The sequence below is a fragment of the Globicephala melas genome, chromosome 4 (assembly GCF_963455315.2).
Source record: "Globicephala melas chromosome 4, mGloMel1.2, whole genome shotgun sequence".
NCBI lineage: Eukaryota > Metazoa > Chordata > Mammalia > Artiodactyla > Delphinidae > Globicephala > Globicephala melas.
This window is the reverse complement of record NC_083317.1, coordinates 28,824,764-28,840,998: the sequence shown is the minus strand read 5'-3', so window position 1 is coordinate 28,840,998 and position 16,235 is coordinate 28,824,764. Positions and strand designations below refer to the sequence as shown.

Below are 16,235 nucleotides of genomic sequence, written 5' to 3'. Positions count from 1 at the left end.
ATCATTGCTAGGATCAAATGCAAATGGGAAAGAATGCCACTTCAGTCATTGCTAGTGAAAATTAGCATCTGTGACACTAATGGTGTCTCATTTAGTAGGCACTTTAGATTTTAAGAAATGGTAAAAAAAAAACAAAGAAAAAACTATTTCCAGAGCTGCTATTATATCAGTGTTTCCCTTTAAAATAACAGTGGTATTTGAATCTCCTTTACGCAAAGAAAAACCTGAGTTAAGATTTATTAACACAGATCATTAATCCCAGCCAAATAAAGGTCAACCTGTTCTAATTACAGGAGCAGAGCTTCATCTGTGGTGTCTATTCCTTTTCTATTTTCAAAGTTTCTACCATATTCCCTAACCTGGAACAATGGTCTACTTGTTATGTAACAATGGGACTCTCTAGGGATTCTTGCACAACATTTACTTTATTGGAGTTTTTCTTAAAATAAAACTTAGAAATGATTTATAATTGTATTTACACACATGCATACAAACTTTCTTATGTACACACTAACAGTCTTGCTACCAAGAATAATGAAAATACATAGTACTAGTCAGTATTCATACTTGAACCAGGTTGCATACAGTAGAAGCAAGAAACTTCATTCACCTTCCAAATACTTATTAAGAACTTACTACATTAAAGGTGTTATACTAGATTTAGGAGGGAAATACATGCGTTTAGCTATCTCAGTACTAGGTCATGATTTTTTTGACAATTTGAACATTTGAATGCTAATAAAGTTGTTCTTGTTGTTTTACAATTTTAAGTTTTAAAGCTTGGATGGACACCTGGAGGGATTTAATAGGTGGAATTCTGGCATTTAGTCAGAGACAGGAATGGAGGACCTCTAAATTCCTAAATTCCTTTCCACCTGACAGAGAGAGGCTCTTAAAAATATGCTCTCCCAGTTTTCCTTAAAATTTAACTGGTGATTAAGACAGAAATAGAAATAATATCTACGGTCCCTATGCTTGTAACGGTGGCATAATAATTAAGAACAGGAGTGCAGGAAATTGACATATGTATTTCATACAACAGAGTTTTATTTTTTATCTATGCATCTTTGCTTAAGTTCATTAACCTTCTCTATGCCTTCTCATCTATAAGGCTAAATAAAAGTTATTCTCTCACAGAAATGTTACAAATATTAAATAAATTAATGTACAAAAAGCTCTAAACACAGCCACTGGTACATCATAACCTCACAATAAATATAGCAAACTAAAACATTTTAGTTGGAAAAAGAGTTAAGGAAAATTATGTTCCATAATTTAAAGATTTATTGAGTGTAATGAGATCATATCTTTTGACCTCTGCATACTAGATATGCTTATTTTTTTAATTCACAATCAGTAGTGGGCACTAGTGATGACGAGGTGAAAACAAAATTCAAAAAGGAAAGTACAGTACCTTGCAAGTATGTTAAGAAAGGCTATTTTTGATTGAGTAATCTAAATGTAGAATACTTAATCATTTATCAAAAAGAAATTTATCAAATATCTTTCTTAATTTGGAATTTACTAATACGCCATAGAGAGTTCTGAGACATGAATTATAACAGTTTCCCTTATGGAATATTTCTCGTCTCTCCTTTTTAACCTACACTATGAATCTCTTATAATAAATATGAATGCTATTTGTCCTATTTATGAGCTATTTGAAGGAAAGAACCCATACCAAAAATGGAGAAACAGAGGAGAATAAAAGGTGAAAAAGAAAACATATTAATAAATTATAGATGGTAAAATGATATTTTAATGGGTTCTGATTTTTTTTTTGATTCATGGATATCTTTATTGATAAGTCTTGTGAATATAAGAAAATAATAAATTATTTTGTATACGGACTTATAAAATCTATTGCTACATTTTATATCCATGAATGTTTTGAAATTTCTTACAACCACAGGACATATTTAAAAATACTAATAACAAAGTCCTTCACCATTTACTTACTTTTTCAAATGAACAGTTTTGTAACTTTTATTTAAGGAATAACATTAGGTATAATATTCACTCACCATTTGAATTGGGTATTAGGTCACCTGAACTACAACCCACAGAAGTTAACATGAGCTGCATGACTAAATAATAGTCACCTCATTTTTAATGTTGTTGCTTCTTACCTACTTTAGCATTTACAGTTAAAAAGCAAGGAAATCTCTCTCAGAAATTTTGAAAGAGTATAGCACAAGGAATGTATGTTTCCAGGTCAAGAGATGTGAATGATTGTCTGGTATGTAGTCAATTAGTGTAGACGGAGATTCCCTACATTTCAGACTGATTTCTTGATGGTCCTATTCTATCTTTCTAGACACAGGCCCTATGTTCCCTTCTAGTAGATGAAGGGATTTGCAGTCCTCACTCTACTAGCCATTTATTTGTAGGAATCTCTGCCATCTCTTAGGGATTTGGCTCTTTTTCCATAAAATACACAAAGAAAATTACCCAGTAAAATAAATGTGAATTAAAGCAAAGTTGTTTCTAACACATAAGTATAATAATTGGAAAAATATCACCTCCATATTAAAAGGAAAGGATTTAGTTGATCTGGAAGGTATGAACATGTGAATATACATTCACATAGCTCTTTAAATTCATATAAAATGAAACCATCCATCTAAAGGAAACAGGAATTCATTCATAGCAAAAGTTAATGTTTCCGGTGTGACTATTTTCTGTGATATATTTTGTTACCAGATGTATATTTTATCAAATATATTTTTACATTTATGAATAAGTAAGTCAGTAAGATGAACAATATACCACTTCTATTACAATAGTTCCTACACTTAAGGCAAATGATGATCATAGACTAAAGTATCATTTTGAAAATTGTTCAATGACATAAATATGATAGTAGTTCACTACATAATAGAGTTCTCATGAGATACTCTAACTTTAAATTTTAAATACTTGGAGGGAAACCACTGCTTCATATTAATTTTTGTGATCTCCTTAAAACTTACTACTGTCAACTCAATATTGGTTGTGTTTAATCAAGCAAATTGTATGTAAAAATAATCTTGAACAGAAAGGTAAGTAATGCTTTTAAAAACTTTGTTGTATTCTTTGGGAAATGTTACCTTGAATTTTTATTTTATTAAGGAAAAAGAAATCATGCTATGTTATCCAGCTGTATTTTTGGTTTTTCTTTGTGGTACGCGGGCCTCTCACTGTTGTGGCCTCTCCTGTTGCGGAGCACAGGCTACGGACGCGCAGGCTCAGCGGCCATGGCTCACGGGCCCAGCCGCTCCGCGGCATGTGGGATCTTCCCGGACCGGGGCACGAACCCTTGTCCCCCACATCGGCAGGCGGACTCTCAACCACTGCACCACCAGGGAAGCCCCCAGCTGTATTTTTAACTAGAGATGCTTGCCTACCCTTTATCAGATTTTTGTGTCAGAAAGAATTAATATTGAAAATCATTTATTCTTAGTTTTCAAAGACTGGCAATCATTTATTTTCAGTTTTATTCAGAGAGGTTGTGTGGTAACTTGCAAAGAGTTATAAAACATAGACCATTGTTCAATGTCACAACAATTCAAAAGTTCACAATCAATTCCCAACTTCTTTTTCTCTGAATGGTGCCTAGCAAATAAAGGTCAATAATTGATAATAAATCAGTCCTCTAGGGCTTCCCTGGTGGCGCAGTGATTGAGAGTCCGCCTGCCAATGCAGGGGACACGGGTTCGTGCCCCGGTCCGGGAAGATCCCACATGCCGTGGAGCGACTGGGCCCGTGAGCCATGGCCGCTGAGCCTGCGCGTCCGGAGCCTGTGCTCCGCAACGGGAGAGGCCACAACAGTGAGAGGCCCGCGTACCACAAAAAAAAAAAAAAAAATCAGTCCTCTAAAAAGACACCTGAACTCAGTTATTGTTTATTCACAAGCAGATTTAAATTGTTATTTACCTAAGAAACTCAAAAAATGTACAGGTTTTGGAAAACTTCTCTGACACCAGTATTTCACAGATATTTTCTTTTATGTTATTAATGAAACTAATTTATAGTTCTACAATAGAATCTAAACTTTGTTATCTCATATCCTACTTTTTAACTAGTAATTATTTTCAATACAAAGAGTAGGGTAACATTTCAAATAGAACCAATTTGTCAAATCTATAAATTTATGGGGTTTTGATGTTTCCCAAACACAACCCAGTCCTCTCTCTAGTAGTGGAGTTAGTTCAAGAGAGAGAGAGTAGAAAAAATAACCTCTACAACAAGCTATCATATTTTAGTCTGAAAAAATGAAAAAAATTAAATATTTAATCAAAACACCTCCATTTTACAACCTCATAATTAAATATATTATGAAGAGCTGAGAATGCAAGAGATAAAATGCACTTGGTAGATTGTTAAATAGACCTTGACACCTTTATAGTTATTAAAAATGTACACCAAGGTTTCATAATATCAGCCTTTCAAAAAGAGACCACCAAAATGATTTCCATGAAGTTGACAATACAAGCTCAAAGTTCAGTTACAGATGTAAATAATCAAATATGCCCTATAAGATAAAATTACAGAGACAATTATTGTCAGGTATTATTTAACACCTAAACTTAACTTAGCAATTCAATTTTTTCCATATTTGCCATGAGGGTTTCAACCCTATGGTTGAATTGATTTATGACTGACAGATAAGAACAATGTGTGTGCGTGTGTATTCTATTAAACATGTTGGTTTTGTCCAACTATGTATGAAATTACCTTACCTTTGGTTTTTGATGTTTCTCCTTCTCTGAAACATTGGATGGTTTTCTCTTCAGCATTTTGGATTCAGACTACTCCGAGTGAGTGCACTTTCTGTTGTTACAGAAACAACTGAAGACGGTCAGCAGTATGTTATCTATGATGTAGAGCCACAGATAAGTTTGAGCCTAGTAACCTGCCACTTCCTCTTTTGGTCAGGATATGACTTCACATATACACGGGTGAAGTTTTTTTTGGTTTTTTTTTTAACGGTAATTCTTTGGTAACTCTTTAACGTTCTGTTCCTGCTGTATTCTACGAGGTAGATTCCTAAATCTCACATTTTGACATGCCTGCATTTACAAGGGCCATGAAGATTTCCAAATAAAGAGCATTTTTTCAGTTGATACAAAAATAAAAATCTATAACACATTTCACAGAAATGAGAAAAGAAAAAGAAAACATCTGAGCCAATAAATGAAACAAAACTTGAAATGTGAGCTTTTTAGTATTTAAAAATGAAGAGGATACTCAAGGTAGTCAATTTTGCTTCCTAGGTAAACTTTATTGGAAGACATAATAAACTAGACTTTAAACAATACTAATCCTATTTAAAGCATGTATGCATATTAAAAAAATAGAGTATGGATGAAATTCATATTAATAGGAATATGAATCCAGAATTAAATGATTATGCATATTGTTACTTTTGTAAAGTTCTGATTAATATGGAAATCAATTAAACAGTCCCTCAATTAACCAGATGTCCTTCTGCTACAAACTTCTTTGTCATATGCTGATAATTGCTGTTAGAGTGGTGATCCAATGGATCAATGGTACCTTCAAATGAAGCATCCCAAGTCCTTATTTAACGGGCCTGGAAGAGAGCTAATAAGGCTTAGAAAGACTTTCCCTATCAAACTAAAGGGTTTAACATTTTTATTATAATGTCAAAACCAACATAGTAAGTAAAAGCAAGAAGTTCAAGATTTCTTATTAATTAGTGATTTACCAAAGGGAGACTTGTAAAATGTCTGAAATTCCACTTCTATTAAAACCGGCTTGTAAAGGAAATCAACTTAGATTTTGTTTATAAAACCCCTGGGGTGAAAAACAGTGGTATCATATTCTTAACGAGCAGCTTCTCTACAAATCAGCTGACTCTATTTCTCAGTCTTTCCTCATACCTCTAAGACCCTACTCTCTGAAACCCAGCTCTAGTTTCCAAATTTCACTGATTCATTTAACGAATATTAAATTGAGCGTCTGTTGTGTGCTGTCTGACAATATATCGAGCCTCCTGACTAGCTAAAAATAGTTTATGTTCTATAGCAGAATTGAAGGAATACACTTGTCAAGATTATGGTTAATATGCTTCTTCTACTGGATATTAAGAGCGGAATTATATTTTTCAAGAATTATCAGGCTGGTATTTTCAAAATAATGACACAGAGGGTAACCAGGCTGGTATTTTCAAAATAATGCCACAGAGGATAACACTAAAAAACCTGAGGACTCTGAGGTTGGGTAATTCCCTAGAAGTATGCTTCCTTTCAGACTTTCTATTGGGGCTTAAGTTACGGCAGTGATCTAAGCAAAATTTTTTTCATTTCTTCAGAAATTGAAAGTCATGAAAAAAGTATTTCTTAACTGAAACATTTGCAACCTCTGTGGCCCCATTTCTTCACCTCTGAGTAGAAATTTAATTCAATTTTAGACTTCAGGCAATAACATGGGAATGATAATGTGCTAATCACATGTTAGGGTTTTGGTGAGAATAAAAGGAAATGCCAATAAAGAATGTACTTATTTAAGAAATGTTTTATGTCAAGAAATGTTCATGGATTTCAAACAGTTATGTTTGGGATAATGTTTGCTATAGATTGTATTTCTATAATCACAAGTAAAGAATAGAGAACACTCACATTCATGGTGACCACAGCTGGACTATATGCCGCTTTTAAAAGTATTGCACTCAAGCGGCTTGTAGAAAAATCTCAATTTATGATCTCTAGGCCTTTTTACCATCATTAATACTGTAAGAAATATTTAAAATGTAAATAAAGCTTGAAATTTTTTCCCTCAGAATTAAAGATGGGAAAAGCAATTTTCCAACTTTCTCTTATACTCGAGAAGGATGTTTTCCAGAGATTAAAAACAGGTGTGACGTTTGAGGTGCTATTACAATCTGTATTAAACATATTGGTCCTCGGAAAATCTCAGGTGACAGAGTAGCAAATGCTGTGATCGATTATCTCCTATTCTGTGGAAGTCTGGTGCTATCAAGATATTTAATGAATGACCCAGAGTGATATAGCAAATTCTAAAGTCAAAGGTATATAGAACAGGAATGAGGTAGAAAGTCAGTATTGAGCACACAAATTCCCTGTCATGATGGAACCACGAAGCCACATGTTGCTTAAGACATGTTCTCAAACAGGGAAATTGCAAAAGAGCAAAGTCTCATTGCTTTGTTTTCACACATTACCTTAATGGTCTTAACACAGGCAAGGTGAAAAAAGGCTGGGACTTCGTGGCATATATGTCGGTTACAATTTCTGCATCATAGTGGGTAAGGCAACATTTTAAAGAAATTGCAAACAAATGACAGCTATTGGGGTGTATTTTATGAGAAAGTAAAGTGAGACATAAAAGAGTTGTTTCAGCAGTCCAATAAATATTTATTGATAGTTTGCTATCCAAATTCAAATCACAGATTAATTCCTGTCAGCAGAAAGAGAATGCATTGTTCATAGGGACAACAAGTCCCAGAAACTCTGCAATTGCTATTTCTCACTGTAAATTTTAAAAATACTATGGTGGTTAATCAGAGTGTATCCCAAAAAGGATCCCCTCTTGGTGTGCTGCAAACATTATGCTTCTGTTAGAGGAGAGCTGCTGGTGAGGCCCTAGATATCTTGGGAAGCCTCTTGGGAGAGAACCTGGCCTTGTGACATTATTTCTTATTTAAATTTCTAAAGAGATAATGTGGCACATTACCTCACTATCTTAGTTGTAGAAGAAACAGAGAATTGAGATAAATAAAAAGGACCAACAGTCTAAGATGAATGGTGAACCTAAAGAATCATACAGGAAGAAACTCTTTTGAAACAGAGGAAGAACTTCTTAGATCACATCTATGCATGGCAAGATGTTTGAAAACAACATAAGAGAAGACTTAGTAAACAAAAAATGAGGCGTCCCAGTTCATCACTGAATAAAACAATTAGGGGATCTAAGTTTAAAATATATGCAAATTACTCAGATTATTTCAACAAATTATAAATATATACTTTCTAAGTGGTTGCCGTAATAAGTAATGATAAAACAAAATTTCATACATTCATGATTAAAAATTTAATATTCATGATGTCTTCTTATTCTCAAAGTTAATAATAATAATGATGACTATTAATTTTGAGTGCTTATTATATGCCTTGCATTGTGCTTTACTCATATTTCCCATGTAATCCTCAAAAAATCTCCATAAGCTGGTACTAACATTGTCATCCTCAACTTCCAGGTGAGGTTAGGTAATGTGCCCAGTTTGCACAGCTAGGAAGTGGTGGAGTCAAGGTTCAATCCAAAAATCTCAGCTCATAAACATCACTCTATACCATAGTTATGCCTAAGGACCTGCCATAAAATGGGAATGATTTATTTAGGCGTTAAGGTCTGGAATGGTAAAGACTGGGGAGAGGGAAGGTAATGCTGAGCTATTGGTTGGAAAGAGTGTTTCAATCAGTAGGTGTGTATAAAAATATCAAACCAGTAAGTGTGTAACTATCTAGAACCCTATTCTTTAATTAAGACTCAGTACCATATAGACAAAACTGCTACCTCTTCAATTTTCTTCTCCCACCCAGGCTACCTTGTTGTGACTCTGAGTAAAGAGTCCAGATCCTCTCAAAGCAATCTTTAAAATCATTTTTTCTAATTTCATGCTTATAAAAATCAGGGTTGGAGAACAGATTAGATTTGTCTACATGATATGAAATTCCCTAGGTTCTGAAGTTCCCTGCTGATGGCTTTTGATAAAGCATCCATCTATGAATTGATATTATCTCTGAAGTTACTACCATAAGCATATTCTATTTTCTCCTTGATCTGGAGCTATAGCTCCCCAATTTATGTTTCTAAAAAATATTTATTATTCTCTTAACCTTTGACTTTTAATCTTACAATCTTTGCTTGCCTCAATGTCACACCCAAATTATAGTTATAATCTTCTCATTTCTATAATATGTTTCCCTTTCACACTTCTAAATGTCATTTAACATCTTGTAAAAACTGAAATGTTTACCCTAAAAACTTAAAAAACAGTAGCTCCCTGTGACATCCGTTTATACACCCAGACTTCTTATTTCAATTCTTTGTTTTATCCATCCAGTATTAAAACCATTTTTCTCATTGGTTAAATTCATTTTTCTACATGATAGGCCCACACTTTCTTGATTTATGTATTAGACGTTGTCTATTGATTCCTGTTTTTGTCCTTGAGGATTTTGTACTCCTTTCACTTCCCTACTCTCTTATAATTATTTAGTTAAATCATTACTTATTGTTATTTTATAAATATTGTTCATGGATAAGTAAAATTATGTTTATTGCTTTGTGTTCCCTTGCTGTTTATTTTTGGAGTTCATAATTGCTAACATATCCCAAATAAATGCCCCCAACAAATTTATCAACTGATTTTTTTTGAACATTTAAGTTCAGTCACCATACTTATAATTTTAAATGCTCAAACATTTCAAATTTATTTTTTCCTGGTTTCAGTGGGGTGTGATTAATCTCTAAGTATGCAGTACTGAGGCTTAAATGGAAATTCTCAATCACCTCTTGGTTTGGATCCTCTTGAACTTGAATCTCACATTATCTTTTTTGTCTATTCTTTCATTTGCAGAAACACACCTCCCTAACGGAAATGTTTTAGGACCTTGTAGATCCTTAACATTTGAATGCTATCTTGACTTGGAATTCTAACTTTATTCTTCTGCAGAATTTAGACAGCCTCTCCATTGTCTTCTAGCTTCCAAAGTTTTTGTTGAGAAGACAAATGACACTGGAGAGAAAGAAAAAATATATATATATGTATATATACATATATATATATGTGTGTATATATATATATATATATATATATATATATTCCTTTTATCCTTGGTATGTCCTAAAATGTCATATTGTGTCTTGATATAGTTTATTTTTTCTTTCCCTGCACTGCTCTCTCAATGGCTCTTCAAACTGGAAACACACAACCTTAAGGTCTGTTTCTTTAATAAATTCTTCATCTCTTTCTCTGTTCTCTTTTTCTGGAAATCTTATTAGTACAGTGTTAGACACCCCAACTGATATGCTCATTGTATTATATTTCTCTGTTTTCTTCTGCTCCTCCCCCTCCTCCTCCTTCTCCTTCTTCTTTTCCTCCTTGTTCTTCTTCCCCTTCTCCTTCCCCTTCTTCATTTTTTCTTTTAACTTTCTAGGAAATTCCATTATTTTTCCACTAATTATTCTAATAAATAGTTTCTTTTAACTATAATATTTTGTTTTGGGACTTCCTTGGTGGCACAGTGGTTAAGAATCTGCCCGCCAATGCAGGGGACACAGGTTTGAACCCTGGTCCAGGAAGATCCCACCTGTCGTGGAGCAACTAAGCCCGTGTGCCACAACTACTGAGCCTGCACTCTAGAGCCCACGAGCCACAACTACTGAGCCCGCATGACACAACTACTGAAGCCCATGTGCCTAGAGCCCGTGCTCTGCAACAAGAGAAGCCACGGCAATGAGAAGACCGCACACCACAATGAAGGGTAGCTCCCATTCTCTGCAACTAGAGAAAGCCCGTGTGCAGCAACGAAGACCCAACACAGCCAAAAATAAATTTATAAAAAAAATTTTTTGTTTTGTAAAACTTCTTATTGTTTCCTTTCATAACACTTTGTTCTTTTTTTTAAATACAGGAGTAACAATTAATGAAATCAATTAACATGCAACGATATGGATGAATATTGGAAATACAATATTAAGCGAAAAGAACATTTCACAGAAGAATTGCATATTTCATGATGCTCTTTAGAAAAATACATACACAGTATAAAAAATAAAGGAGTGAGGAACATAGCTTTTAGTGTAATGATTTACTTGGGTGCAGAGAGTCAGGGGATGGAATGGGGGGTTAGTGTAGATGGGTACAGGTTATTTTTGAGGTCTTAGCTTTTACTTCAAGGGTATATTTTAATAGCAATATATTTTAAAAACTAAAGAAAAGAGGTTTTGAGAACATTCTATTCTTAATTCTTGGAAAGGAGGTAAAATGTAATGGTTAAGAGGGTGGACTTTAAGCTGATTGCCTGGGTTCAAATCCTGGCTCTGCCATTTGCTAAGATGTCCTTGGCTAGTTACGTAGCCTTCCTATAAAATGGACATGATAGTAGTGCCTACCTCAAAGGAATTGCTCTGAGGATTAAAGACACTATTATAAAGTTAGTAGAAAAGTGCCTGGCGTGTACTAAAACACTAAGAACTAAAATATAAATGGAATAAGTTCTCTTATATATCTGAGGTTATTAATTACCATTTTTATAATTTCCTTCTGTTCCTTTCATTGTTTTTGTCTCTTTCTGATTTCTTTGACCACTGTTTGCTTTGACCACTGTCTTTCATCTTTGAGGCTTTCTTCAAATGTCTAGTGATTTTTGGTTGTTGATACATCACTAAGAGTATGGTATAAAAATCCTGACTGGAAGCTCTGTGTAAATGGGTGGGCTTGTTAAGTGATCAGGCAGTAAGAAGCCTTTTTATCAGGAGAACCCTAAATGGCAGCTTCTGAAATTCTGTTCTCTGAGATCATTTAAGTTCTGCAGGTAGTAATCCTCCCATGTCCTGGATGGGCTGTGAAGGAGCAGGTTAGTTTCCTTGCAGGCTTCAAATGCTGGGGCTCTGAGGGACTCTTTGGTGCACACTAACTCACTTCATTGCAGCATCCTTTTCTGCAGGTTCTGAGATTGCCTTGCTCCAATCCTCCATTCACCTTCCATCATCCCAAACATTAGTTGGCATCTCTTCTCCTATCCTTTTACCAAATGTCTTTGTATTTGTGGGTTTGCATCTTTTTGGTAAATGTATATAGATGATATGCTACATTTAAGTAAAGTCTAGCTTTGCCAACTATTCACATTTTTATCACCTCCAACTCTCTTCTTTAATTCTGCCCTTTAAAACATTTGTGTTCTTTATCTTATTTGCTAAACTCCTAATTACATGAAGCATGTAGCTAATTACATAAAACTGATCCCTATCACTACCACTCCAACCTTATAATTTTTAAGATTGACATAGGACATGGCTACTGGTATGACACAGTAGGAAGAAGGCAGGTAAAAATATGAAGCTTTTCAATAGAAATCCATTTTCACATTTAAGTAATTGTGTTCTCTCCACATTTTCAGATTCTTCTCACAAGCACAGGAATACAGTATCCTGTGAAAATAGTTTGTCTTTTCATTCTTTATAGATAGTCTAAAACAATAAGAAATGTTTTTATTAAAAATCTTCAAAGTAATTTTTAAACTAAGAATATAATCCAGTACCTCCTGAATTATGCCTCATTAGGCTAAAAGGAAATTCTGTTCATAGTACAATACTGACTGAACAAATTGAACTAACTTTGCATAAAAAATTTTTTAAATTAATTTTTATCAGATCATAGTACATGTACAATTAAAATCCTTTGTTTTTTTCTCTAAGATCAGGTACAAGACAAGGATGTCCACTCTTGCCACTTTTATTCAACATAGTTTTGCAAGTCCTAGCCCCAGCAGTCAGAGAAGAAAAAGAAATAAAAGGAATCCAAATTGTAAAGGAAGAAGTAATACTGTCTGTTTTTGCAGATGACTTGATACTTTACATAGAAAATCCTAAAGACACCACCAGAAAACTGCTAGAGCTCATCAATGAATTTGGTAAAGTTGTAGGATACAAAATTAATATGCAGAAATCTGTTGCATTTCTATACAGTAACAATGAATTATCAGAAAGAGAAATTAAGGAAACAATCCCATTTACCATTGCATCAAAAAGGATAAAATCCTGCAAATAAACCTACCTAAGGAGGTTAAAGACCCATACTTGGAAAACTATAAGACACTGATGAAAGAAATTGAAGACGACAAAAACAGATGGAAAGATATACCATGTTCTTGGATTGGAAGAATTAATATTGTTAAAAATGACCATACTACCGAAGACAATCTGTAGGTTCAATACAATTCCTATCAAAACATCAATGGTATTTTTCACAGGACTAGAACAAATAATTTAAAAATTTGTATGGGAACACAAAAGACCCCGAATAGCCAAAACAATCTTGAGAAAGAAGAATGAAGCTGGAAGAATCATGCTCTCTGACTTCAGACTGTATTATAAAGCTACAGTAAGCAAAACAGTATGGTACTGGCACAAAAACAGACACATAGATCAATGGAACAGAATAGAGAGCCCAGAAATAAACCCATACATTTATGGTCAGTTAATCGATGACAAAGGAGGCAAGAATATATAATGGAGAAAAGACAGCCTCTTCAATAAGTGGTGCTGGGAAAACTGGACAGCTACATGTAAAAGAACAAAATTAGAACATTCTTTAATACTATATACAAAAATAAACTCAAAATGGATTAAAGACCTAAATGTAAGACTGGATACTACAAACTCCTAGAGGAAAACATAGGCAAAACAATCTTTGACATGAATTGCAGCATTATTTGGGGGGGGGGGGTGTCTGTCTCCTAGAGTAAAGGAAACAAAAGCAAAAGTAAACAAATGGGACCTAATTAAACTTAAAATCTTTTGCACAGCAAAGGAAATCCTCAACAAAACAAAAACACAACCTGAATGGGAGAAGCTATTTGAAAATGATATGACTGATAAAGGGTTAATATCCAACATATATAAACAACTCATACAACTCAACATCAAAAAACATCAAAAAACCCAAACTACCCAGTTAAAAAAATGGGCAGAAGAACTGAATAGACATTTTTCCCAAGAGGAATTATAGATAGCCAACAGGCACATGAAAAATGTTCAACTTCACTAATCATCAGGGAAGTGCAAATCAAAACTACAATGAGATATCACCTCACACCTGTCAGAATGGCTATCATCATCAAAAAGAACACAAATAACAAATATTAGAGAGGATGTTGAGAAAAGGGAACACTCATACACTGCTGGTGGGAATATAAACTGGTGCAGCCTCTGTGGAAAACTGTATGGAGGTTTCTCAAAAAACTAAGAATAGAACCACCATATGACCCAGGAATCCCACTCCTGGGTATGTACCTGAAAAAAACAAAAACACTAATTTGAAAAGATACATGCACCCCAATGTTCAGAGCAACATTATTTACAATTGCCAAGGTATAGAAGTAACCTAAGTGTCCATCAACAGATGAATGGATAAAGACGATATGCTATGTATACCCAATGGGATACTACTCAGCCATAAAAAAGAATGAAATTTTGCCAATTGCAGCAACAAGGATGGACTTGGAGCACATTATGTTAAGTGAAATAAGTCAGACAGAGGAAGACAAATACTGCATGATATCACTTATATGTGGAATCTAAAAAATACAACAGATTAGTCAATAAAACAAAAAAGAAGCAGACTCACAGATATAGAGAACAAACTCGTGGTTACCAGCAGGGAGAGAAGCAATGAGTGTGTGAAACTTTTGGAAATTGTAAAGCACTATAGAATTTAAAAAATCTTTCATTCCATTAAAAAATGTAGGCTTTAAAATACTTCTAAAGCCATAAAAAATCCCCTGCTTAATTCGTACTTCTTTCCCCAGAAGCACAAGAGGAAGGTAGACTACGCTGATCAATAGACCATGATTTCCTCTCTTTACCTGTTGAAGAAAAATGTATTAATAAAATACTCCTGGTGAGATATATATGAGCTTCCTCAGGAAGTTATTCTTACACAGGAAGTACAAAATTATTTCTATTTCCTTTCTACCTTCACTCATTGGAAAAATTTATATCAGATTCAAGAGTGACCAGATTATTTTTCATACCTTAACATTTGAAACTATGCTAAAGCTGTAAGAGATAGTAACTGTATAGCCTATTACTTAATCAAAACCCCTTATGGGACCTTCATCCCTTCAACTTTGTAATTAAGATGGAATACTTTAATTGCATATCAGTTTAATTACAAAAGAAATGAATAGAATATGATTGTAGTGAAGGTTTTTAATGTAAAACTGTATACAGCAAAATCAAATTTCACAGTGTCATACATACATACACTTAAATCATATGTATGCATATACATGTATTTATATGTATGTATACATGTGTATATATGCATGTATATATGTGTTCATTTATATGGAATTCCATCTTTACCTTTTAATACAAAGAGTAATGGAAGAACTTCTTAGGAGACCACGTATGATATAAATAGGTAGACATTGCCCACCCCAACCCAACACATACAGACTGAGGTTTCCACATAAAGTGTGAAACCACAGCAAGACACAGGTCCTCAGAAGCCTTCTTCTTGAGAATTCTTCTGCATTCTAATTTTAAAGCATTTGTATTTGTCATTTCTGGGAAGGGAGAAGTCAAGTGATCATTTACAGGATTTTACAAGTATGTTACCCATAATTCAATTCTATTTTCTTCTCGAATATGAAAACTTTCCATAACTTTTGCAGCTATACTTGTGAGAAAGGAAAATCTGTTTTTTCTTTGTCAATCAAGTAGTGTGGTGAATCAAATAGCCAAGTTAACATCCGTGTCCAGCAGCCTAAGAAAACTAACTGATTAATTGAAACCTAACATCTATTTGGAAGGAAATAGGATTCCCTGTTTTATTTTCAAGGGCATGGGATTCTAGACCCTCAAAGCAGCCGCTGCAGCAGTTACACGCTCTGGTTACTAGTCGTCTGCTGAGCAAGCCTGGCTTGGGGTCTGCTTTTCCTCATGTCACCCTTCTCTGGAGGCCCTGTGAAGTGATGAGAGTGTGTGGACTTTGGAAGAGTGACATAGGTTTGAGTTCAGTCAAACTATATAAACTTGGGCCCAACATTTGACCTCTCCAACTTTCAATTGCCACATTGGTAAAAGGGGAAAACAGTATTTCCTCGTGTGATTATTGTTGGGATTAAATCAGACAATATATATAAAATTCCTGATACATAGAAGATCTTAACAAATGCTAGTTTTATCCCCTCTCCTTCAAATACATAGTAGAAAAGCATTAGATTTCTAGGCTTTGAAGTCCTACTTTCATTCTACATTGTGGTCACAGTGTGACCCAACTTCTTGGGAACACGTCTAGCCTCTGGTTTCCGTGCTGGTACATATGCCATGGCTAGTTTAACCTGCTGTTCTCTCATTGTCACATGCTATAATGATATTTGAATATGCTGTTTATCCTCAGCCACCAACCAGGGGAAATTTCTACAGAAGACTTCAGTTCTGCTTTCAGTTAGATTTGGTGATAAGCATTTAACTGTGGA

General features: G+C 34.3%; 1 protein-coding gene and 1 long non-coding RNA gene across 5 annotated transcripts in view; one reads left to right on the top strand and one right to left on the bottom strand.

The window, feature by feature from the left end:
• The window catches only part of SAMSN1 (SAM domain, SH3 domain and nuclear localization signals 1), a 132,032-nt gene that overhangs the window by 43,842 nt on the left and 71,955 nt on the right, over positions 1–16,235 (bottom strand). Inside the window, exon 1 of one of the 4 annotated variants that reach the window (XM_030877771.3) lies at positions 4,722–4,872. The exons of the other annotated variants lie outside the window; for them this stretch is intronic. Within the exon in view, the coding sequence (XP_030733631.1) occupies positions 4,722–4,778 (57 nt within the window). The 5' untranslated portion in view covers positions 4,779–4,872. Of the gene's footprint in view, positions 1–4,721; positions 4,873–16,235 lie in introns of those variants that run through there. 4 annotated transcript variants of the gene reach the window in all.
• Positions 1–16,235, top strand: part of LOC115864251 (uncharacterized) — a 188,235-nt gene that overhangs the window by 138,660 nt on the left and 33,340 nt on the right. The window lies entirely within an intron of this gene.